The sequence below is a fragment of the Delphinus delphis genome, chromosome 18 (genome assembly GCF_949987515.2).
Source record: "Delphinus delphis chromosome 18, mDelDel1.2, whole genome shotgun sequence".
Taxonomy (NCBI): domain Eukaryota; kingdom Metazoa; phylum Chordata; class Mammalia; order Artiodactyla; family Delphinidae; genus Delphinus; species Delphinus delphis.
The window spans coordinates 74,913,412-74,939,973 of NC_082700.1; the positions used below are offsets into that span (position 1 = coordinate 74,913,412).

At 39.3% G+C, this 26,562-nt stretch overlaps 1 protein-coding gene across 7 annotated transcripts in view; it reads left to right on the forward strand.

The window, feature by feature from the left end:
- MYO16 (myosin XVI) overlaps positions 1 to 26,562 on the forward strand; it is a 530,294-nt gene that overhangs the window by 261,676 nt on the left and 242,056 nt on the right. For all 7 annotated transcript variants that reach the window (XM_059995825.1, XM_059995821.1, XM_059995826.1 and 4 more), the window contains 4 exons: positions 56 to 166; positions 8,833 to 8,898; positions 15,492 to 15,619; positions 20,992 to 21,097. In XM_059995825.1, coding sequence (XP_059851808.1) covers positions 56 to 166; positions 8,833 to 8,898; positions 15,492 to 15,619; positions 20,992 to 21,097 — 411 coding nt within the window. The remainder of the gene's footprint in view (positions 1 to 55; positions 167 to 8,832; positions 8,899 to 15,491; positions 15,620 to 20,991; positions 21,098 to 26,562) is intronic.

A 26,562-nucleotide genomic window follows, 5' to 3' on the forward strand; every position in this document is an offset into this window, starting at 1 on the left:
TGAAGACAGTTGATTGGAAAGCAGTTAGGATTGATCTTACCTATTTTTCCCCCAGGTCAAGCTGATACCTCCCGCTCCGAACGATGACCTGGCAACGCTCAGCCAGCTTACCGACAGCAGCCTGCTTTACGAAATTCAGAAGCGCTTTGGGAACAATCAGATCTATGTAAGTGCCCTTGAAATTGCCTTTGCACTGCTTTTGTCTTGCTGCGTATTTTCACCCGTCAGTGCTGCAAATACGACAAGGAAGGGGCTCATTGTTACTTCTGGTCATGCTGAAAGCCTAAGGTGGATTTCTCAGAGTTTGGGTCAATTCTTCTGATTCAGTTAGCAGGCAGTTTCTGCAAAGATTCACATTTCAGGGTTGTTAAGAGAAAGTTGGAGCCCTGAGGGTAGACAACTTTCCTCTTGTCATGTTTGCTGGAGAAGAAGATCTTGCTAGAACCAGCAGGATCTGCAGATCACTTATAAAAATGCTGTTTCTTTCATCTGCTTTAACTCAGCCTCCTAGATCTGGAGAACGAAGCCAAAGAGGAAAAGCTAAGTGTGCGTGAGGGATGCCTCTCTATTTGCATGAAAGAAAAACTATTGTTCTTCTAAATTATCAGGAAATGTCTTTGTCTAGTAAATAATTTACATACACATCTCTGATAATAGCATACAAATGTGTGACTTAGATGGCAAACAGCACGGAGAATTGATTTGCTGTGGTTCTCTTCTGGTTTATATGTGCTATTTCTTCCAATACGTATATCAATTTTGACACTATGCACTCTCAGTGTCTCTCTCTCTCTCATTGATTTTGTTAAATTCATCTCAGAGCAATTCAATCAGAATGTCTATAGAGACATCTGATTATGCATATGTCTGCTATCCCTTTTTGATAACACCCGTTATTTTTCCTACTCTGCTGAGAAACTGATGAAGTAATTTTCATGTAAATGTGAAATCAGAGATTTCTTTACAAGTAATAAATTGTCAGGTGCTGATTAACCCATGAACATTCAATGCAGTGTCTTAATGATGGAATAAATTGCCTGCCACTGTAAATACACTTAAAATTAAATACTTCTATCAAAATTAATGGAATTGAGTCATCAGCAGAAAGTGGTGAAGCCTGATTAGGTTGGTCTGTTACTGCCCTGTTGCTTTTGTGTTATTTTTGTTCTCTTGTCTCTCCTTTTCCAGCATCGTGTTGATTCTTCTTCATTTTAACTTCTTAATCACATTATCAGCAGACCACTGCTTGAATAGTTTTGATTTCTCTTATTTCTTAAATGCTTTTCAAGTGGCTTTTTATCTCCCAATATCTACTACTCTGCATCCTAGCGGGCACCATCCTCATCATCTTTTCTCCAATAGCCTTCTGACTTTCTAGTGGAAACTTCATAATGAACTAGAGTAATTTTCGTAAAGAACAAATGTAATCTCGAAACTCCCAGTCTTATAACTTTTCTGAGGCTTGTCATTTTTCTTGGAAGGACAGCCACAAGCCTTATTCACGGTCTGGTCCCTAAACACTATCATTGATGATTCCTAGTCACTGGTCGCTGCCCACCTTCCTGCATCAGGGATTCCCCTTAGACTGTCTTTTTTTCCATAAAGTTCTCTTTCTTCCTCCACATAGTACATAGTTTTATAAACTCCCACTCAATACTTCTTCAGTCTTCAAGTAATCCTTCCCAGAACTTCCAGATTAAGTCTCTGTGGACCATCTTTCTGTAGCACACTTCTCACCGCTTGTGATTATAAACCTCGGTGGTGGTTTGATTAGCATCTTGCTGCCATGCTAGACTCTGAGCTCAGGGGGAACAGGACCCCTGCTGGTCTTGCACTTCCTCATCTGAAATGACAGCTACTTCCCACCTGTTTATCGGAGTCATGTCGCAGACCCCACACAGTGGACCACCTTCGTAGACTCTCTTTGCTAACTCTACTGGGTTTCTCTCTCTACCTGGATAATCAGAATTAGGGTTCCCTGCTTTGCTAAAGTTCATATAAAATACTATTAAAAAACAAAATTCAACTGAGTAAATTTTCGTGATCTAATTGGCTTTATTGAATGATTCATGAATTGGGCAACACCCCATCTAGCTAGCAGAGGGGAGCTCCAGGGGGCCACAGAAAGGGAAGGGTTTTAAAGGCAAGATAAGGAAGTCATAAAAAATATTGCTTCAGGCTTAGGTAACTACCTGTGGGGAACAGAGGGGTCTATGTAGCGATTACCTCATCATCTTTTGGGGAATGGAGAGGGGCATGTGACATATTACCTTACTGGTACCAAACGGAAAATTCCTGACTGTCTGGTCAAGACCACATTTCTGGGGGAGGTGGAAGCTTCAGTTAGGTTAGGTATTACGCCCCTGTCGGTTAGCCTGGCCTAGCATACAGGATTCTATTTTGGGCCTGTGGTTTTCTTTTTGAGGATATAAACTTTTCACTGTGTGAGGCATGATTTCCTCTTCTGTAGACCTGAAATATTGAAGAGCTGCACTACCTAGGATCAATTTTGTAATGAGTGCTCCAAGTTATGGTATTTGAATTTGCCTTTAATGGATAGACAAGCAATTTAAACGTTATTGATTGAATAGTAATAGGTGATTCTCGCAGTGTAGTCTCTGGACCACTGGATATGTGAACTTTTTATTACCAGTCTGCCCTCAGAGTAAGCTTTTAGAAACTCTTATGGCAATTTAATGGTTTAATTTCTGTCTGTTGAATCTCATAAGAATCAAGCCTTGCTTTTTGTATGTCTTTGTCTTTTTCAATTTCATTTTTCCAGGAGTTTTTTATTATGTTTTGCGGAAGTATTAGTCCACAGTGAATTGGAAATAAAAGTGTTCCCTCCCCACAGATACAAAAGCACTAGTTTAGTAGATGTTTCAACATTAAAATATTCAAATTTGGTTGTCCGTTCCCAACATGCCCCTCCCATCTCCGTTAATGACAACGTCTTTCTTTCAGTTTTCAGGCCAAAATGACTGGAAGAGTATTGGTGCTTCTTTTTCTTACATACCCCACATGTGATTTTCCTGCCAATCTCGTCAGCCCTGCCTTCAAAATGCAGACAGCATACCACCTCTGCTGCTGCTCTCTGGGCCCATCAGCGCCCAAGAGAAAACACTGCAGCTGAATTAACTGTTCAACCAGGGTTTTCATCTCTTTTTGCTATAGTCCTATAGTCTGATTTGTTATATAAGATGATCTTTCGGAACAATCTGCAAGTTGCTCTTTTAACTGAGTGTATCGCCTCCCATTTGGATATCAGATTGGGAAGTTTCCCTCCTGTCTGTAGGAGTAGGAAGTTCCCGAACCATCAAACAGAAAGTGAATTGCAGGTAATGTGATATTCACTCACCAGGAAGTGCACAGAATAAATAACATTGTTAACATTCAAGTAATAGTTTTATAAACTATTTTTATCACAAAATATATTTTCAGATAGTCCCGGATTCCTTCAATATTTAGGCCCCCCCCCAAATTATATCTCCATAAAAAATGCATTTTAGGGTATTTTTATTTTATTTTAATGTTCCTCATCTTTCTTAATTAACAGATTTCTCAATTCTTCCTCAATCTACTTTCTATCTTCATTTTTCTTCTCTGGAATTTAAGACTAATTTTCAGATACTTCACTAATAAAGTTCCCCTTTGGTTCAATTATTTCACTTTTATTTCCTTCCTCCTTTACTTGGCTATAAAATACTGGCCAATCCTTCTTTTAAGTGAATGCTGTCATGCATTATGACATATAAAGAGAATAATGCACAGCTCATGAAAGTATTGCTTCATGAGTTTTTATTTGGTGAACACACCTATGTAACCAGCAGCTTCATAAAGAAAAGGAGTGTAAGAAGCTCCTTCCCCAGTTTAATGTAATCATTACAAAAGTTTCTGGCATATACGCTTACGGATTAGTTTTGAATTTCTTTTAATTTTGTAGAAAAGGAATCATCCGGTATATTCTTGTTTGTGTCTGTCATCTTTCATCATCATTATGTTTCTGATACTCATCTATAGTGTTGCTTGTAGCAGCAATTATTTGTTTTTATCCCTGTAAGCAAGCTACTGTACAATAAGCTACTGTATGAATATATCCTCTTTTATTTATTTACTCTACAATTGAGGAATCTTTGAGTTGTTTCCACTTTTTGGTTACTATGAATAATACTGTTATAAACCATGCTATGCCTTTTGGGGGGCACACATATTAAGTAGCTCTTGGAGTAACACACAGCCTCACGTCTTTTGTGAGGTGCTCACCTAGGACTACAGTGCCAGCATCATCAGGTGTGTTCAGCTTCAGGAGATACAGCCAAATAGTATCTCAAAGTGGCTACATGCCCAATACGGACATCTAGGTTTCCACATCATGACCAACACTGGATGTTATCAGTATTATTTGTGTTATTAATTAAAAAAAAAAAAATCTAGCCTTTCTGGCAGTTGTGCAGTGGTACTTCATTTTGGTTTTAACTTACATTTCCCTGATAACTGTCAACTTTAATAATATAATAGCCAGTTATTTTACCAGCAAAAGCAAGTTTATACAGGAAGAGCAGAGGAATTGAAATTCAGGTTGTGCAAACTATGGCAGACCACAGGCAAATCCCAAAAACAAGGAAGGGGAGCTTGCTTTTATAGGGAAAAGAGAGGGTTTGGGAGGGGCTGTAATAACTAAAGGATCCATTGGAGGAAGCATGGAGTTCAGAGCATGGAGGCTTCTCATTGGTTGGGCTGCTCCAGTCTCTGATGGGCTAGGCTGTCCTCAGGCTGAAAGATGTTTTTTTCTTTCTGTTGGTCAGTGAAATAGAGACATCTTTCTGTTATAGATAGATGTAGGGCTCTTCCTGTTTGGGGTAATTAAGGATGCATGGTAGGGGTGTGAAATCACCCCCTCCAGGCCTGTTACAAGTCCAGCTTTAGCTGAGGTTTTAAAAATTAGTTCCACATAACTAATGATGTTGACCAATAGGTGTCTGTTGCTGATTTGATTATCTTATCTTGTGAAGTGTCTCCAAATTATGTTGCCATTTAAAAATAAATGGGTTGCTTGACATTTTCTCCTTGATGTGTAGGGGTTTCTTAAATATTCAGGATATCCTTTCTTTGTCTGATATGTATAGATATAGATATATATTTATTGCAAACATTTTCTCCCAGTTTGTGGCTTGCATTTTAGTCTTCTAAAGTGTCTTTAGATAAAGAGAAATTTGCGGTTTTTACAAAGTTCTTTAGGGTTGGTACTTTTTGTGTCCTGCTTAAAGAATTTTGGCCTTGGTCCTGAAAATATTTTCTTATATTTCTTATATTTCCTTCTTGCAGTTTGGCTGTTTTAACTTGAACATTTCAGGTGCATTACCAGTGTGGAAATGATTTCACAGTGGTAAAAGAGGAGGGTCAAGACGAATATTTTCCCATGTGGATTCCCCCCACGCATTGCAGTGAGACCTTTGTTATAAACAAACTTGCCATACGGAGTGAGTCTCTCTGAAATTGGTCTTCTGTTGTAGGGATCTGTTAGTTTGTCTGTAAACCAGTGCTAAAATATCTTAATCATTATAGCTATATAATAAATCTTGATATATAGAAAGTCCTCTGACTTTGTTCTTCAAAATGTCTTGGCTAATGACTCTTGGACATTCATACATATTTTCAAGTGCACTTATCAATTTCCGTTGGATTTTCATTGGTATTGCTTTGAATGTACAGATTAGATGAGAATAATTGAGATTTTTCCAATATTGGATTTTTTGTTTCATGGAACGTTACTATCCGTCCTATGGTCATCTTTAATTTTTCTGGAACATTAAAAAAAAATTGGTATAGAAGGCCTGTTTGCATTAGATCTATTTTAGGCATTTTTCAAGTTTTGATGCTATAATAAATGTTATTTTCTTATTGAAAATAACAAGCAATTGTGTTTTCTAATTGTTTATGGCTAATATAGAGATACGATTTTGATTTTTTGTAAGCACATTTTGTTCATCAAACTTGCTATATCCATATGTAAGTATTAACTTACGTGGAGATTCCTTTGGCTTTTCTGCACACACTGCTACGTAGTCTCCAAATAACGACTTTCTTGTGTCTCTTTTAAATCTTGATAGTTTCTTGACTTTCTTTTCTTGCATTGTTTCATGGTATAGGGCTGTTAATAAAAAGATGACTGGCAGTGACAATAATTGACACTCCTGTCCTGTTTCTGATCCCAGAGTAAAGCTGTTTTATTATTAAAATCTGTGTTTTATCATTAAAATCTGTTTTTTATTATTAAAATCTCTGTTTTATCATTAAGCAAGTTGTTAGCAGTAGCTGTGCCGTAGGTGTAATCACTTTTTGTAGATTAAGGAAGTTCCGTTATATTAATAGTTTTCAAAGTTATTTTTAATCAAGAGTGGGAATTGAATGTTATTAAATGTTTTTTGTCATTTATTGAGATGATCCTATAACTTCAGTTCTTGACTCCTTAGTATTATGAATTACAAGGGTTAATTTTCTAATATGAAGCCAACCTTGGGTTACTAGAATAAAGCAATTTGGTGGAAATATATTATCTGTTGAGTGTCTTATTGGATTCAACTTGTCAACATTTTTCTCAAGATTTTAGCATGTCTTTTAATGAGAGAGACCAGCTATAATTTTCTTTTCTTTCAAGGTACTAGTTAGGTTTTTAATATCCAGTTTATTGAGGCCTCTTAAAATGAAGTGAATCATGTTCCCTCTTTGCTGTTTTCTGGAATAATTTTTTTTTTTTTTTAAAGAAGATGTTGGGGGTAGGAGTTAATTAATTTATTATTTTTGCTGTGTTGGGTCTTCATTTCTGTGTGAGGGCTTTCTCTAGTTGTGGCGAGCGGGGGCCACTCTTCATCGCGGTGCGCGGGCCTCTCACTATCGTGGCCTCTCCCGTTGCGGAGCACAGGCTCCAGACGCGCAGGCTCGGTAGTTGTGGCTCACGGGCCTAGTTGCTCCGTGGCACGTGGGATCTTCCCAGACCGGGGCACGAACCCGTGTCCCCTGCATCGACAGGCGGACTCTCAACCACTGCGCCACCAGGGAAGCCCTGGAATAATTTGTATAACATTTGTTTATCTGTACATCAGCATTGAGAAGAATTCACTGGTGAATTCTTAGTTTTCTTTGTGGAAAGGTTTTAGACATAGATTCAATTTCTTGTACAAAAAAATAATACTAGTTAGATTTCCTATACCTTGGTACATTTGTTTTGGTAAGATGGTGGATTGCTGTCCACATCATCTAAATATCCAAACTTAGTGACTAAAATATGATTCCTAATATCCTCTTCATCTGTTTTCATGTCAGTGGTATCTGTAGTGATGTCATATTTGGGATATTGGTAGTTGGTGCATTTCCTCTTGTTTCCTCAGTCAATCTTGTTAGGGTACTATATTTTTATTAGATTTTTCAAGATTGCCTTTTGGCTTTTGTTTTTTATTCCTTGGCATTTGTTTACTATTCCTTTAATTTCTGCTCTTATATTGGCTATTTAATTCTGCATAATTTGATGTAATTTGATGAGCTCCTTGAAATGGATACTTAGATCATGATCTGCCTTTCTTCTTTTCTAACATACACATTTCAGGCAATAATTTTCATACCAAGTATACCTTTAGTAGCATCTCACATGTTATGTCATAATCAAAATATTTTCTCATTTGCATTATGATTCCTTTTCTGGCTCATAGGTTATTTGCAGATGTATAAGTTCCAAACATTTGGTGATTTTCTAGATATCCATTATTAATTTCTATCGTAATTCTCCCATGATCAGAGAACATACTCTACGTGACTCAAACTTTGAATATAATGAAACTGGTCGGTGTTCAGCTTAAAAGAATGTATATTGTACGGTTCTTGGTAATAGTGTTCTATATAAGTCAGTTAGTCAACTTGGTAATTACTTATTTCAAAATTTTGTCTGTTTGTTCCATTAGTTACTAAGAAAAAATTGTTAAGGTTCTCCACTATCACTGTGAGTTCATGTTTCTCTCCTTATAGTTTTATGCTAGATTTCAGTCTCATAGAGTTTTAGAATTGCTATATCTTCCTGATTTATCATTTTATTATTGTGAAATGTCCCTTTTTATCACTGGTACTGCTTCCTACCTTAAAGTCTATTTTCTATGAATTGAATATTGCTAAACCACGTTTCTTGCAGTAATTACTGTTTGCATGTGTATCTTGCTTCATCCTTTAACATTCAAGTTTTCTTAGTCTTTATATTTGAGTTAGCATTTTAATCCAGTTCATAATCTTTGTCATTTAATTAGTTAGTAGTTTACATTTGACATAATTACTGATGTATTTGGGTTTAAATCTAACATTTTATTATTTGATTTTTATTTGGTCCATCTGTTCTTTATGCCATCTCATTACTTGTCTTTTTTTTAATTAAAATTATTTTTATTTGCTTTTTGTGCTTTACTAACTTCTCTGTTATACATTTTATTATTATTCTTATGCAGCAACATAGAATTCATACCCCATTCACCGCCTCCACTCCATTTGGCCATGTGTTTTAATTCTGTGTGTTTTTATTCAACTGGTGATTATAAAACCCCTTTAAGATAAGAAATTCTTAGAATTCAGTCATTTCACTTGTTATGTGTTCAGTGGAACAAGCCTATTGGTTTAATTTTATTTGAATTTTCTATTTATTTACAAACTGTTAAAACAATTCACAAAATGGTAAAGTGTGATTTTGACTTATTCTCTATATTTTGCTCAGTGATTTTAAAATTATATAATTTTTAACTTTAAAGGTGCTATTTATATGGTCCAATAACTATTTATATCCTTTCCTTTTAACAGACTTTTATTGGGGACATCCTCCTGCTTGTTAATCCATTCAAGGAGATTCCAATTTATTCCACCATGGTGAGTATAAAATTTAAAATATCATTTAATAATGTAGAGTACCACTCACTAGACATGTCTGTTTGCATCAAATGATTAAGAAGCAAAAACCGAAACAGTAAGTAAAATCAAGCTTCTCAGAAAATCCTACACTGAATGGTTAGATAATAGTGACTTTAATTTCTTCTGAGAAAATATTGACAAGGAATGTTATTTTGTCAAAAGATTTCTTTGCGCTTATAATGCGAAATTCTTACGATTGTAGTCACTAGACAGACGTCTAAAATCAAATGTTACACTAACTCTATTTCCCATGTATTTTTGATTAATTCAAGGTCAGTTGGTTTAGAGGTCTTTGAACATCATGACCGCTTTCAGAAGAGTATTATGATGTTAAAGCAATGGAATAAGAAAGGATGATACTGCGTTTATACATTTTTCTAAAAGACTTTCCAGCTTGAATCATGAGAGTCAAAATTAAAAAGAAATTGCTTGTGGAAAATCATTCCAGGCAGCTGAAGACGCAGCATGATCTCTGCTGTGTTGTCCACATCACTGTGGATAGCGAAGCGTATTGTCGTATCTCTTTGCCTAGTATTTTTGGATCAAACGCACTGTCATGGGAGCTCTCTGTGTTTTGTGCAGCCACAAGGCTGCTTCCAGTCCGAAACAGAATCCCTAATTAGGAGCAGGAGATAAAAGGAGGAGACGTGTGTTCTTGAAGCAGGGACGCACTCGCAGAGGCTGGAGGGGCATGGGGTAGGGGAGAGAAAGAGAGAGGAAGAGAGAAAGAGATTACTCTCTCTAAACTCCAGAGGACGCTACTAAGAATTATTACAGAGATGCTTCCCGGGTACGAGAGGACCTCCCACTACCCCACCTTCCACTCTTCTTACCAAAAGTCAATTCCACCATTGCTTTAAAACTGCCTTGGAACTTGCCCACCCTTCTCATTCCACCCATGCTTACCCCAGCCTCATCCCTGGGCTAAGTGTGTGTGGAAGCATGACCGACTAGGGCAAAAGGAATTACAGGTACCCATAATCATTTTGGGAGTTCTGTCATAGGAGCAGGTGCAGGAAAAGGAGGGGAAGGAGGAGAAGGGGGAGGGGAGGTAACAATCACAGGGAAGATGGCGTCATTCAAGGACCAAGCCTACGGCATTGGCAAAGCAGCGTTCAGAAAACCAACGCGCAGGCGCACGTCTGAGAATAAATGCCTGGGCGGTGAATCTGCATCGGCTCTTCACACTCAGTATCAGACTTTTCTCGATTGTCTCTCACCATAACTTTTACTGTGGAGTTCACAAACCAGAGGTATATCACCTTGAGATCTCAGTGTGCAAAAGGATGACGAATACCCGGGGATGACTTCTCAAGGTCATATTTTTGACTACACGCAGTACAAGACTGATCAGTCATCCTGAATCCTCGAATTACAGATGAGATTCAGCTCCTCCAAAGTGTACCACGACACCTAGTGTGGGAGGCCAGGCCTAGGGCTTCCTCTGCTTTCACATTCCATTGACTTTCAGATGCTGCCGGCCTCCAGATGTCCCCACGGCCGGCATGTTGGGGTTTGGCAAGTAGCTAGGGTGGCTGGGCTTCTTAGCCGTGGAAGGAGAACTCTCCTGGGTTTAGAGTAGGGTGTAGCACACGGCAGGCCTGCCGCAAAGGGCTTTACGTATGCTACCACATTTAATCCCCAAAGGGACCCAATCAGTGTAAGTGTTATCGTTCCCTCTTTGCAGATGGATAAACTGAGACTTCAGGAGATCAACTAGGCTTTCTAAAGTTCTCTCATGAGTGGCAGAGACAATTTAAATCCGGGTCTTGTAGCCGCAGAGCAGATGCAGGACAGACTGCTCTCAGGGACCCAAGTGCCGAGCCCAGAGACACATCATTAGTCATTGTATGTGACTGTTTGTGTACAACAAACTTTTTTTTTTCAGGGCGTGTCATCTATATATAGGTATAAGATAATGAGTGGGAAATCCAATCGGGCAAGTAGAGTGACACATTCATACTATGGTGTGAAAACAGCAGCCACGCCCCGTCAAGCCCTTGGCATCAGGTTCCACAGACTACCAGGACCCTGATGTTAGGGGCCCGTGAATGGCACTCTCATAAGTTACACGCTGCATGGTTGGCTTCAGAAATCAGACCGTGGCAGGATCCTGCAGATCTCCTGGATGTTTATTGACAGGTATCATGCACAGTGGAGAATAGGAGGGGATTGATCCGTAAAGAAGGACCTTACTTATTGGGCTCACAGAGTCCAGCAAAGACTAGAGATGACCCGAATGAAGCTTATGTGATGCCACCTCATTTGTGAAAGAGCACTTACAATGCCCACGGACCAAAATGCTCTTGTTCCCAAATGATACAGACATGGAGAGAATAAGGTGAAATGGAGAGAGATGGCCTGTGGGAAAGGAAGGGTCTGACCCTGACAGTATTTTCTGGACCGAATGGGAACATGCAATACTATTAGTAACGATCATGGTAACCAATGTAAAGTCGGTGGTTTGTCAATCACTCAGAAAACTAGAGCGGCTTGGTGAAAACCTTCAAGGTTCAATATAAATAAGTGGAAAATGCTATTCTATTAAAATTATTATTTCATATTTACATTGCTTCTTAAGTGTAGAATTAGCATCAAGCAAAGTATTACCAGGTGGTAGCAATGGAGTATTCTACAATACAAACTCTAACATGGCATGAAAAGAAGAAGATTTACAGGAAAAGGGAACTGAGAAAGGTTATTGGTTTGATTATCATGAAAAAATTTTGGACACTCACGATTCTTTACCACATCTAATGTTAGTGAAACTTAGCCTAAGGAGAATACCGAACTCCAAATAGGTTTGAAGAAACACAGCAGGAATGTGAGATGAACCCCACGTACACGTAGATTCAGGCATGCTCCTGGATCTCTTGGGTCTCACTGTGTTGATAACATCTAACGAAATCCTTACTAGGACTTTACAAAAACAAATGGAGTTTAAAAGCATTTTGTCAAAATTAGGTTAGAGCCAGGTTGGACTTGGGGAGAAAGTGAAAGAGTGTTAGTGCAAGTTTAAAAAACCCCAAACAAACCCCAAATAGAAATTCATCCTGCAAGAGAACAAAGGTGGGCTAAACCTTCCTAGCTGGCTTATGAATTATCATGTAGACGTCACTATCATTCGAATATCTTTTATATTTATTTTAAATTCTGGAATAATTCAAAATGCAAAAAGTTCAAGCGTAATAGGCAGTGTGTGCCCACCCCCCACAAGTGTGTCCTATCGCTTAAAAGTTTAAAATGAAACGTGCCTTATGTTTTCACACGCACTCCTGAGGTTGGGATGCAGCTTTAGAGACGTGATACCAAGACACTGTGTGCTAGTTTAATTGTAATGGTATTTTCTGGGTGGTACTGAAAATAAAGGTACGTTTCAATTACATGGTATCTGAGATTAAGTGACACTGCGTAATGTCAACACAGACTGAGTTCCACTTCAGCCTGTTCCTCTTCACAAAAGGTGGCAATCACTACCCGAAGTTACCCTTTTTTTTTTTTTATGTACTGTTCTTTATTATCCGTTAATAGATTTTTTAACATCTTTATTGGAGTATAATTGCTTTACAATGGTGTGTTCGTTTCTGCTGTATAACAAAGTGAATCGGCTACACATACACATCACCGAAGTTATCCTTTTATCCAATCTTCTGTCTGTTCATTCTGTAGACGTGCACAAATATATGTAATAAAAACCGCATGTGCCATTATTTTCTGTTTTAATTTACTCAGAGAATATACTAACTATATTCTTTTACAACAAAAATCGTCATGAATCATTATGCTTTCAAAAATTTTCCATGGGGCTTCCCTGGTGGCGCAGTGGTTGAGAGTCCGCCTGCCGATGCAGGGGACGCGGGTTTGTGCCCCGGTCCGGGAAGATCCCACGTGCCGCGGAGCGGCTGGGCCCGTGAGCCACGGCCGCTGAGCCTGCGCGTCTGGAGCCTGTGCTCCACGACAGGAGAGGCCACAGCAGTGAGAGGCCCGCATACCGCAAAAAAAAAAAAAAAAATTTCCATGATAAAAGGTTCGGGTCTAGTTAATTCATTCTAAATACCCTATAGTGTTTTATTGTTTTAATACACAATTATTTATATTTATTCATTAATCCCTATCGTAGAATTACTTTCTCGTTTTCTGCTCTTACAGAGAGTACTGAGGATGGTTTGGTGTGCAGTTCCTGGTTCATGTTTGAGAATTTCTACAGAGAGATCGCTAGTCAAACCTACCTCCTTAAGTCTAGAAGTTTCTGCCAAATTACACGTAGAATTTCTTAGAACAACACTCAGTATTATACATGTGTTTTTCAGCCCTAGAGAAAACTTCATTTCGAAATCAAGCTCCACCACTAACTTGCCACGTGACCTTGGACCTGTCACTCATTTTTCTTTGCATCAGTTTCCTCATCTGTAAGCAGGACAATCATCCTCATATCCAAGTCTCGGGTTTCTAGGAGAATTGGATGAGTGAGTGTAAAATGCTGAGAAGAGCAGCAGGCATAGAGCAAGTGAGGCCAGCGCCATCGTTACTAAGCTGCTATTGATAACGTTACCAATAGCTCACGCGCACTGTATCCCCTTATTGTTTGAAATAGCATTTCCTTGGTTACGAAGAGAGCTGTTTTTTCATCTTTTCTCACGTGTATTGGCCTTTCCTTTCCGCTTACACTCTTTGCCCAATTTTCTATTTTGTTTCCAGTTTTTCTTATTGATTTGTGAGTCATTTATAAAATGCTGAGGATTTATTGATTGTATGCCCAGCTTACTTTCCTCTCTGTCTTCGCCTGAGTTTTTTTTATTATTATATGTGTGCTGTTTGTGGTTGAACAGGAGTTGTTAGCTATGATGTTGTAGGATTTTTCCCAATACAATTGGTGTTTTTGACCCCTATTCCCTTACTCCCAAATCATAAGAGTACTGTTTTTACATACTTTTCTAAATGTGTTAAGCTTTGCTGTTCATATTTGGAACTTAAATTCAGTTGGAATTTATTTTTACAGATGGCATGAGATAGTGATGTTTGTTTCCTTTACAAATAATCAATTTTCTTGACAGCTTCCTTTAAGGATAAGTGACACAGCCCCTCTGGCCCCCAAATCTCACCGAGTAGGCCTGAGTGGAGTTCTGTAGTCTGTTCCAGCGGTTCCTTTTTCTCTCTCTGCACCAGAACCACAATGTTTAATGACTTAGGCTTTTGATGTTTTTATTGGGATATAATGCATACATGAAGGTGCTCATCTCTGAGTGTACTTTGCCACAAGCACTGGAGGTAGAACATTCCCAGCCTCCAGAGCCCACACTTGCTCTTTCCAATCACTAACCCTTTGCCCAAAGTACCGCCACGCCGACTTCTAACAGCATACGTAGATTGGTTTCACCTACTTTGTTTTTGCTCTCTGTAAATGGGATCTCCTAGTATGTTCTCATATGTATCTGATAGATTCCATTCAACATTATTTTTGTGAGAGTCACCCAATTTTTTCTTGTAGCAGTAGATCATTGATTCTACGTTAAAAAATTATTTCCCCTATAATTTGAAATAATTTTACACTTATGGAAAAGTTGCAAATAATTAGTACAAACAGCTTTTTTCCTTCAACCATTTTAAAATAATTTGCTGGCATGTTGCCCCGTCAACCTTGAGTACACGTACTGTGTCTTTACTACAAACAAAGGCATTTTCCTATGTAACCTCCGTACAGTCATCAAAATCGGGAAATGAGAGCTGTTCCCATTTAATCAGGAGGCTTCATTCAAGTCTTTTCCATTGTCTCAGTGATGCCCAAACAACCAAAGATCCAGTCGACCATCACAGGGTGCGCTGACCACTGGGCATTTAATTTCCTTCCATTTGGAACAGTCCCTCAGTCTACTCTTGAACTTTCCAACCTTGACATCTTTGAAGATACAAGCCAGTTATTTTGCAGAATAAAAATTAAGTGTGTCTGATATTTCTTCATGACTCACAAGTCCTCCTATCATTTAGTTTTGATTCGAATATAACTCAATTCACTCGAAACTCGCAAGGACTAAAAATACTAGCACTGAGTCACCGTGGCGATCATTAAAAATCACCATTGCCCTGAAATCAAGTTCATTTTGTCTTTTTTCCGAGAAATTTGTAAATCTGTATGTTTCAGATGCAACTGATTTCTTTTCAAATTAAATATCCTTTGCCGTCTTATGTTACTGAAATTAAATGTTGCTGAGAGAAATTGCATTTGATATAAGTTGCCGCCGTTTCAGCTTACTTCGTGGAGAGCTACTGAACTGGATTTTGGGGAGTTGCTCTTTTTGAAGACAGCCAAGTGATTTAAAGCCTGCAAGCCAGATAATGAAGGCTCAGATGTGTGTCTCCATTTTGTCATTACGGATGCTTAAAATGCACTGAGAAGGGCAGCATTGGGCAAATGTTTTGTGTTTACAAGTGAGACTCAGAATTAGAGATTTATGTGCTTCTGTGTATGGGAACTATGTCAGTAGCATCGTGAGGTAGAGGATCCTGAACCCTTTTCACGGACATTCCTGCCTGTGTGCTGCCCTGTTTTCCAGGTCTCCCAGCTGTACCTGGGCAGTGCGGGGCAGCCCTGCCCCTCTCTGCCACCTCACATTTTCTCCTGTGCGGAGAGAGCCTTCCACCAGCTTTTCCAGGAGCAGAGACCTCAGTGCTTCATTCTCAGGTGAGCCTGCCCCTCACCCCAGCTCCAGGCTCAGTTCTGCCCTGAGGGCTTGGCGGTAAAACCGTCCTCATTTCTTCTGGTTTACGTTTATTTACTCCCTCACCAGTCTGTTGCCCACTAAGTGTGCAGTGAGTACCCTTGACTCGGTACAAAGGAGAAACACCTTTGTTGTTAGAAATGGCCCTGAGTGTAGCTGAATCGATATCAACAAACTGAACCTGAAACTCATCTCAACCATTCAACATTATGTCTGCGAGAGTCATCCAATTTTTTCTTCATTTTGAAGGTTTACAGCTTAGAACTAGTGTCTTGCTTTCAAACCTTAGAAAACATGGGAAAGAGAGGCACCCGATAGTAGTACCACCCTTCTCCACAATGTGGTGCTGAGCAAAATACCATGCAAGGCCTTGCAGATGTGGGATTTCCCACCCGCTTCTAGGTATTTATACCTTTGCTCATATGTCAACAAAATTATACACTCAAATTAATTTTTTAGTGAAATGCAATGGTAATATTAGCTCATAAATACCAAGATGCTCAGGAGGGAGCATTTAGCTTGGAGCAAAAACTCTTCACGTCAAAAAGAAGTGTCCCACAAGAAGTAGGGATGAAATGTGGTTATATATTGATAGAGGAATAAAGAAATATTTAGGTATTAAAATAAGATCTGCGTTGAGAATTGTGTTTTATATCAGACCACGCTGCCACAAGAGGGAGACTTTCATAAGTACCCCTGGCTTTGCGTAGATTTCAGCAGTGGTGTTGGTTGCAAACTGAATGAGTGAATAAAGCTTTGCACAACCTGAGTCCAAGTGAGATACAAGAGTAACTATGGAAACCTGGAAAGAACCCAAATAATATTTACATATTGAGTAACTATGGAAACCTGGAAAGAACCCAAATAATATTTAAATATTTAAATAAGCACTTCTTTATATACTGTTACGTTGTGAATTTAATCAAAAATTCCATGGAGGGTCACATCGATGGGTTGCAAACTTTAGTGTTCTGGTTTTCAAAATAGTGTGCAAATGGTTGTTTTTACACCTGTTCGGAAGTGTCCCCTGGGGTGGGGTGGGGGACCCGGGCATTCTTGAATCAAGCAACTCTGCTTTCATCTGCTTTATCTGTTGGGTTTCCTGGTCTCACTTACACAAAAAGAGAAACACTTTTTAAAAATCGTGAGATGGTGGGGCGTGTGTAATAGTGTTGACGATAATAACAACTCGTATTTATTGAGAACCTGCTGAGTGCCAGCGTCTCCTCTAGGTGCTCTCCATGTGTCATCTGATTCATTGCTTTAGTAACCTCGTAGGATGGGTATCATCATTGTTATTATTGTCATTTTATGTATCAGGTGCTGAGTATTAGAAGGGTTAGCTAATTAGTCCAGGGTCTCCCAGCTAGTAAATAGTTAGCGTAGCTGGGATGTGAGCCCAATAGTCTGGCTTCTGAGCCCGAGTGAAGGTTATCCACACTCGCAGCCAGACTCTAGAGCATGGCTCGCCCAGTGCCGCTAACCTAAGGAGGCTTGCAGAGGTCCCCCCAGACTCACCTAAAATGATGGTTACAAATCCACGGACTTAACTGAATTCTCATTGAGTCCACTTAATCCTTGTCAAAGACTTTGGACCTTAGCGAAGCTGTGAGGGGCCAATGAATCCCTATCCTTTGGGAACCTACCGATTACAGAGTTCACAATGCCTAGCATGTTCTTTCAGTGACGAAACCTGTTTGTCTTTGTTTCTACATGTACTTGCTCATGGAATTGTTTTGCTAACAATAGTAAGATTTGTTAATATTCTGCAGAACTAATATTCCTTTGGGACATTTTTAAAGGCTAATAATGCCGTGTTATCAACCACTTATTCTGAAAAAACGATTTCTTCATTCACGTTTCAAGAAATGAAGAGCAGGGCTTCCCTGGTGGCGCAGTGGTTGAGAGTCCGCCTGCCGATGCAGGGGACACGGGTTCGTGCCCCGGTCTGGGAGGATCCCACATGCCGCGGAGCGGCTGGGCCCGTGAGCCATGGCAGCTGAGCCTGCGTATCCGGAGCCTGTGCTCCTCAATGGGAGAGGCCACAGCAGTGAGAGGCCCGCATGCTGCAAAAAAAAAAAAAAAAAGAAATGAAGGACAAGTTCATGATCATAAGGACTTATTACTACCTATTGTCTGTCTTCTTTCGGAATTGGTGTTTGCCTGTAGCTTCTCAACCTCCTTGATTGTCTTGACTACGACAGGCTTTCTGCCTTTATACTAATACATTAAAATGAGTCAATTTAGAATTCAACTAAATACTTTGTGTAAAGATCATTTACAGAGTGTCTATTATGTCCCATGATTAGCATTTACAAAGAATAATTGAAGATTTGGAGATCAAAGTTCAAATATTCCTGGAGTAGGTGATTTACGGTACCAGGCCAGAGGATTTTTAATTTGATTTTCAAATTTTCATTTTATTTCTCATTTTCTTCATAATTATGGGCTCCCGTAACACACTAGGCTTCATCCTAAGGAATAGTTTTTAACAATTTTTAGATCTCTGTCCTGGGCTAGAACTGGGAGTTGGGAGCCCACCCAGTTCTACCTTTGCTTTAATTTTCTGAAGGCCTTGATAGATGGTTTTAATTAATTGTTTGAGCATGTACGACAAATATCCATTCTCCTAACAGTATGCTGAGCAAACCTAAATTAATGTTTTATGCTGAATGTGCAGCTAACTTGTGGAACAAGCAACATAGGGTCTGCTTCTGTCATGTACAGATTTAGCAGACGAGGCTGTTCATATTTAAGCTTCACATTTTGTATGGGTCCATGACCCATCAGCGCCGCCCCAAATCTTTGGTCAATGTCTGGTTTAATCATAGACGTGGATTTTCAAATCAAGGAATGTTTCTTGAACACGTTGAACTAGAATTTTTAGTTGCAACTTGATATGCTATGAGGCCAAGACTATTATATCCATTTTTTCTTTTTTCTAAGATTTCTTTGTATTTTACTCAAAGTGAAATGTGGTGCTCGTTTTGGGATTTTATGAGATGGCAAAAAGCCATGTGATTCTGGCTAGCCGAGAGAGTTGATCATTTTCCCTACATGTGGTCACAGGGTGAGGGCAACGGTGGGGAGAAGGAAAAGGGACCCACGTGACCCCTGGGTCAGCCCCACAGCCTCCCAGGCTCTGTGTCTCCAGATACGCAGGGACTCGAGACCCGCCCCTGTTTCGACTTGCTCTCAGGGAGTGTTGGTTGAGTGTTTAATGTTGCGTAAGCACTGCCTTCTACGCTGCCCCTTCTCCAAGAATGAGCTCAATCACTACCTCACCCAGAAGTCTCCCCTGGCTTCTTCCAAGCGATGTACCTGCCCCTTCTCCCATGGGCTCGTTGCTAGCTGTGCCCACCTGTTATAATTATACCGTAATTATGTACCTACTCCTTCCTCGAGAGTATCCCCAGCCCATGGTGCAGGAAGCGGTATCTTTTCACCTCTTTTACCCTGAAGACTAACAGACTCCAGCACGTAGTAGGCCCTCAGTAAGTCTCATTTGAAGGAGCAGGCAATATTTGGAAAAGGAAAATGGTATTTTCAAGATTGATCCCTGAGTGAATGCAAGCAAAATCTCTCTAAAAACGAGACGCCTGACACATCAAGTTATGTTGCTGGGTAATAGAATTTTTTAACAGGGAATATAATTGTAGACGTTAAATTTCCATCATGAAAGATTTAGATTGTTTCTGCTCTGCAATTAGAAGGTTAAAAGGAAGGGTCTTTGAACCCAGAAAATGAGCTCTTTCGTATCTTCCGCAGGTCACTGTCACCTGCTCCCCTGAGGCTGCTAAGCTGGTCGCTCTAAAAGTGGTTAAAATGTTTACGGTCACAGATGAGGGGAGTAGACGTTTTATTAACAAGTTGAGACGTGAATAAGAGAATTAAGTGTCAGTTTCTTTCCTGGCAAACACCCTTTAATCAAATTCATTAGAACAAGTGCTCAAGGGAGAAACCTGAGAAAGCCCTAGCAAAAGAGCTTTATATGTATTTTCCACTGTTGGCTATCGATGAGTAAACACCGTTTTCACGAGTATTCATCTAGATGCAGTAAAAGCCTTATTTCGTATCGGACTACGTTGGTTTAGTAATTATTGTATTGGAGTTTTATGTTAACCCTATATTGCCTAGTCTCAGGAATATAATACAGTCATTATTTATAGGAATTATATCACTTACGAAGTATGCCTGGGAAATACCAAAAGCACTGTCCTCATGCAGGACATATGTGGATGGTGCCTGTTCCTAGATTAAAGGAAAATGGAAAACACGAAATGTCCAAACTGACAGCAGCCTCAAGACGCAACAGGCCGTTTTCAGATCTGCTGAGCGCCGGGCTCTCACCTACCTGGTCGCTCCTCCATCAGGCCGTTTTCAGATCTGCTGAGCGCCGGGCTCTCACCTACCTGGTCACTCCTCCATCAGGCCGTTTTCAGATCTGCTGAGCGCCGGGCTCTCACCTACCTGGTCGCCCCTCCATCAGGCCGTTTTCAGATCTGCTGAGCGCCGGGCTCTCACCTACCTGGTCGCCCCTCCATCAGGCCGTTTTCAGATCTGCTGAGCGCCGGGCTCTCACCTACCTGGTCGCTCCTCCATCAGGCCGTTTTCAGATCTGCTGAGCGCCGGGCTCTCACCTACCTGGTCGCTCCTCCATCAGGCCGTTTTCAGATCTGCTGAGCGCCGGGCTCTCACCTACCTGGTCGCTCCTCCATCTTTACCGGCTTAGTTGTAGGAGCTGCATGCTTGATGTTCACTTTGAAGGAAGGAGGAGGAAAGCTGAGAAGGATTGCATGACTTTTCCAAGGAAGATGTAACGTCTGTCCTGGAGGACTCAAAGATTTAACCAGGCCAGACGTGTGGCCCTGCCAAATACGCATCTCGACTGTAGGGCACCGACACCTGGCGGCCACCCCACTCACCTGCACTCACAAAGCACGGGACAGGTGGAAGCGTCTTTCTTTCCAGCCTAAGGCCTTTCTGCTATAATTTACCTGCATCATGTGGTTCTACTCTGTAAGATACTGGGGAGCAGAAGTGGCATCCTATTCATTTATAGTCCCAGCATCGAAAACACCATATTGTGTGTACACAGGTACACACACAGAGGCACACAAACATACACACACACGTATTTATTTATTGTGTATATAGTACAGCAAAGGAGTGAATCACATGGAAGTGTTAAATGATGCCATCATCTCATTAAAAGTCACTAGGTCATTTCCTCACCTTCTTTGTGCCTGAGAATTGTCTCTGGTTATTTAATTTTTTTACTATGTTCTCCAAAACCATAAACTTGTGGTTTTTTCTTTTTTCTATTTTATTTTAGTGGAGAAAGAGGATCTGGGAAGTCTGAAGCCAGCAAACAAATAATGAGACACCTCGCCTGTAGGTCTGGTTCCAGCAGGCCTATATTCGATTCCAAATTTAAACATGTAAGTCTCTTGCTTGGGTTAGAAACTATGGAGAAGCAAGAAAAATGCAGTTTACAAATAAAGGGGGCATCTTAATAGGCCATCAGTTTAACCATAAGTTGACCAAAATTTGTGGAAAGAAAGAAAAAAAGACCAGTGCAAATGAATATTGTTCACGTCAAGGTTTATTTTCTTGTATATATTGCAAAATATTTTGAACGTCATACTCTTTTTGTATTTGCTCTGAACAGTTGGATTGAAAATACGTAATACAGTTAGAGTCGTCGTTGTTTACATAGAAAGGGACACTTTGGTGGGATTGGCCAGATAAGCAACTTTTGTGGGGGGATTACTGAGAGGTGATAATAAAGTTTCAATGTATGTGAAAGAACTGGTAACAGTCAACTTTGATGACATTAATAGGCTGGTGATAAACCTTCAACCCCAAAATTGGTATTTTGACATATAACATTGTATTCGTTTTAGGTATACAACATAATGATTTGATATTTGCGTATATTGCAGAATGATCACCCCACAGTAAGTTTAGTTAACATCCAGCACCACACATAGTTACAAAATTTGTTTTCTTGTGATGAGAACTTTTAAGTTTCACTCTCTTAGCAACTTTCAAATATGCAATACACTATTATTAACTGTAGCCACCATGCAGTGCATTACATCTCCAGGACTTACTTATCTTATCACTGGAAGTTTGTACCTTTTGGCTCCTTTCACCCAAATTAAGACTGATTTTAAATTATATGCAGTAACATTTGCTTTTATATGAAGACACCTTATCCTGCTACTTCATAGACCTAAAATACTGTCAGGATTGAATGAGGAACCACAAAGTCCTATTAGCAGCTAAGGGAAAGGTCAAACTTCACACGATAAAACTCAGACATTTGACTCAAGGAGACACCTGCAAGTAGACGGATGTTTTCACACGGTTCTGTTAACAGGTGTTTTCCAGGCCACAGCGGATTAGAAGGAGAAACTCTCTTTTCAATTCTTCTCTTTACAAAGAATATATGATAAATCAGCTCTACAGTGCATGTGTGGTATTGTATGTGTTCATTAATGACTTTAATTCATAGCCATCTATTAAACTCGAGCTATATATTGGGCATGTGCAGAATTCTACAGCACAGCTCAAAGTAATTTAACATTTTGGGTCAACTTGGGAAAAGTAGTGTAAACTCTTTGTTCAGATATTGTAATATGCTTACTAATGACACTTAAGGTTTAGAGAATCTATAAAGCAATGCGGTTATAAAGTAGACTCGGGTTACCTAATAAAATAACAGGATCTGCTGGCTTAATTGTAATGACAAGAAACCGTAGTCTCTATGTAAATTATAGACTAAAGCACTCATTTATTAAAACAATGCTTTGAGAAAGAGCAGAGTGTGACTTCTAAAATGCATTCTAGATTACTTTATGTAAATTGGATTACTTTATGTAAATCGGCTTTATGTAAATTGGGTTACTTTATGTAAATTGGCTTTATGTAGTGAATACACTCTAAGCTGCATTTTTTTGGATAAGGTAGATACAACTCTTCCAAATCAATTAGCATCTGGGAATCCATATTATAATGTCAATGCAAATTTCCAGTGAAACTATTCCTAATTCATTTGTTCATTTTACTCCTTTCTCATGGCAAATTAAGGGTGTCATAAATAAGTGATTTCCAGTCTTAGGTTTGAGTATGGCTTAAACTTCATGTCCATCATGCTTTTTTTGGTCTCCCTTTAAATGATCATCCACATGCATTTATTCAGTGTACAAGACGTTCTTGAAAATTACCCAGCCACAGTCTTTGCCCAGCATCCAAGTGTGTGTGCTGTGCGGTAATAAAATACACGCATTGGGAAAAGTTATGAACTGACTGCAAATCATTATAACATCACAGGTGTTCACTGAAATTATGTCTGTTTAAGAGGTGGGCCAGTACTTTCTGCATGAAAGAAAAATTGTATTTAGGAGGTGAGTAGAAAAGAATATCCTTGATACACAGAGCAACGTAGTAGAAGGCTTTATGTTCAGGGCAGGATGAGAGGAAGGTTCGTTAGGTGGCCCTGAAAAGAGAGGAGTGAGTGAGCAGAGGTAGATGGTGGAACAACCCCTTGGAGGTACCACGGGGCAGACATGTGCAAGATGCTGCCCCGAGGGGCCACGTGCACAACAGACATATGGTATCTTCCACTGGGAGATACTGGTTGAGTCTGGACCAAATCATGTTGCCCTACATCTTAGCATAATGTGAGAGAAGAACAGTCATTGAAGGTCATGCTGATGAGCAGTTTCCAAAGAATAAACAGTAAAAGAACGGTAGCAACATAACAGGAAGGACATACCGGTAGGTCTTCAGCACAGAATCGTGGAGAAACTGAGGCGTAGAGAACATTTTCCTTGTGGTTTACATCGATGGCAGAATTAAAGATTTATAAATTAAAGGTTATTATCCGGAGCTGGGGTGGGGGGTGGGAAACACAAAGGGAAGGGGTTTGGGAGGAAGCTGGCCATTTCTAAGTTCCGTGCTATCACGGTGAGCAGTGTTCTCCACAGAGGGTGCAGAGAGAGAGAGCAAGAGATTTAACTGGTAGCTGAAGGTGAGCTCCAGAGATGATTTTTGGTAATTTTATGCAGGTAATGCACATATATTTTAAAGGACACACAGCTGTAACTTTTCTGGATTTTAATCTTATACTTCAGTTGTCCGTCTTGAAAGTCTACGTAGGTTTACGTTCTGCCTTCGCGATGGGCTTCAGAGTGAGCTTTACCCCATGGGCAGGTGGGTTTGAATCCCATCACTGTAGATACTGCTTTCGTTTCCCTGGACAATTTCAAAACAGCTGAGATCGGTTAAGAGGGTGGTTGTTTGTAGTCGCATTATTTGAATTTCAAACTGTGGAAGCAGGGACTTTCCATGGCAGTAGGTTTATTGGAACATAAAAGTCATGTTTTGGGAAAAAACACAATTGCCTGGGACTTTTCACTAATTCTGGCCCAAATGAGTTTCAACTTTAAGACATTCGGTTCCATTTAAATTAAATAAATGTTTATTGAGTAACTGCTTTCACAGAGTGATGGGGGTCACCTTGATTAAGCCCTTATTTTTTATTGAGGAGGCTACAAGTTTTTACTTTGAGAAAATCCAGCTGACTAACTCCTACCAGGATAAGTGCGCGTAACTTTGAGTGGCAGAACTAAGAAAATTTTATAGAGAAAAATTCCAATGTAAAATAAGAACAAATCATGCCAATAAAATTTGAAACAGTAAATACTGAGGAAATGTATACTTACTTCCCTTTGCCTATATTTTTATTTAAAGTTTTATTATGGCACAATATTCTCATTATTTTGTTTTAAAGTTGAGCAGCAGAACAGTATTGGTTTTGCATTTTTTCTGTATTTCTCTTAACACATTTGTTTAGCGCCACCTATTGGGCAAATGGATGATTAAAGATTAAAAAAAAAAAAGAACACCTCATTTCAGTTTAATCTTGAATCGTGGACCATCAGTGCACAATGAAAGAATGCCATGTATTTATATTTGTTCAGTAGTTTTAGGTTTATGCTAATTTTCTGCCTTATATGTCTTTATCATTATTCAGATACGGTGATTAAACACACCGATTCTGCAAGAGATTGCTCGGGTTTCAATCCCAGCTCCACTATTTATAAGCTCTGAACCTTGGGAAATTTACTTAATCCATCAATTTCCTTTTCTATAAAATGGAGACAGTAGTTGTGCGAATTAAAAGAAGTTATTTATACATATACACGCATATACGTTCGTACATATATATGAATGTGTGTGTACGGTTAGATATAATTTATATATAACTTTATATATATATATAGTTCCTGGCACATAGTAAGTGAAGTATAAATGTTTTCTACTATTATTAACAAAAACAAAACGAATCTTTGCTATTTGTTGAATGCTTACCATGTGCCAGGCGCCCAGCTGAGCGCTTCATACACTGGACTCTGATAACCACTGAAGGGGTTATTCTGCTTAGAGTAAAGGAAAGGAGGTTTGGGAATTTATGAAACTTGCTCACGGTGGTAGAACTTGTCATTAGCAGAGCGGGAAAGGGGGGGCAGAGCACATGCATCGTGCCGTGCCATTCATTATCCTGGACTTCCTGTCTGGGCCTGGGTCATTCATTATCTTTTATATTCATTTTCTATTATAATAAGAAATTAGTGTGTTATCAGATAAAACGCCAACCAACTAGAAGCCAAAATATTTAAAAATGTTATTTTATTCCTTTTTATGAATTTTTAAACAATTGTTTATTGTCATATTATAAAGGTTTAAAATGTGATATAATTACACTATTAATTTTGCTATATATTTATTTCATATTAAGTTGTTGGAAAAGAAGCAAAACGTAGGACCTTCATAAATACTGTTTCAAATTATTTTTCAGAAACATTTCTGCCATTACTACTATCAATGCACTATTATGATCTTTAAAATTAGGTTATTGTAAAGAGACCTAAATCATAGGGTTTCTGTAAAGATTCAGTGTTTCTCTCCAAAAGTTCGAACTTCAGAAACAGACGTTTTAATATATTTCGCTGTTTCCACGATGTTTAGCTCTGTGACTTGTGATTAGAATCAAAGTGTTGTTTTATAATCTTTCAAAGTATGAAATACTTCCAGGTGAATTGAGTGCCTTAGTAGAGCAGCATCCAGAAAGTTAAAAAACAACAGCAAACTTTTTTTTTTCTAATTTAGAATAAAAGTCTCGAAAAATACTATCATCAGAAATTGTAAGCCACCACCAAGTGTATCGAGAAGGTATCATAGTGCCCATCTTGTGGTTGATGCAGGAACTACATTTAAGATGTCAGTATCTTGAGAGATACAGAAAAGTACCTTTGAACCTTCCAGATTTTCATACATTTTGGAGAATTGCTTGGCCATCATCATTGTCACAGGCACAATCGGTTGTGAGAAAAAAATGACATTCATCCTATAGTCAATCTTTAAGGAAATACGTGAAGAATTTCAGATGCCAGGGTTGATCCGTGGAGCTGTATTAAGAGCATTTTAAAGCTGCAAGCACCCATCTCTACAAGAGCACCTCGTGATAAGATACACTGGATCCAGTGGCTTCATCTAGAATTCTTATTATGGAGCAAAAACAGGGTATGGGAGGGTTATCTAGGGACTCGGGGTGCAAAAGAGTATGTGGCAAAGTAAATACGGGTTCGGAAGAAGGTTATAAACAAATGTTTACGTGGATTCGTTATTTTTAAAGGAAATTCTGACTATTGCTTATATTAACTCTAATTCCTCCCTCCAAAGCCACAGAAGCACTTCCACTGTTCTAGTCAAGTTAAAAAGCCCAAATAGCATGTGCTGAGTTGTGTGCGTGTGTGCCTGTGTGTGTGTGTGTGTGTGTGTGTTACACTGAGAGGCTAGTGAAAAAAAGGGAGTCAGGTGCTCTGTGCATAATTCT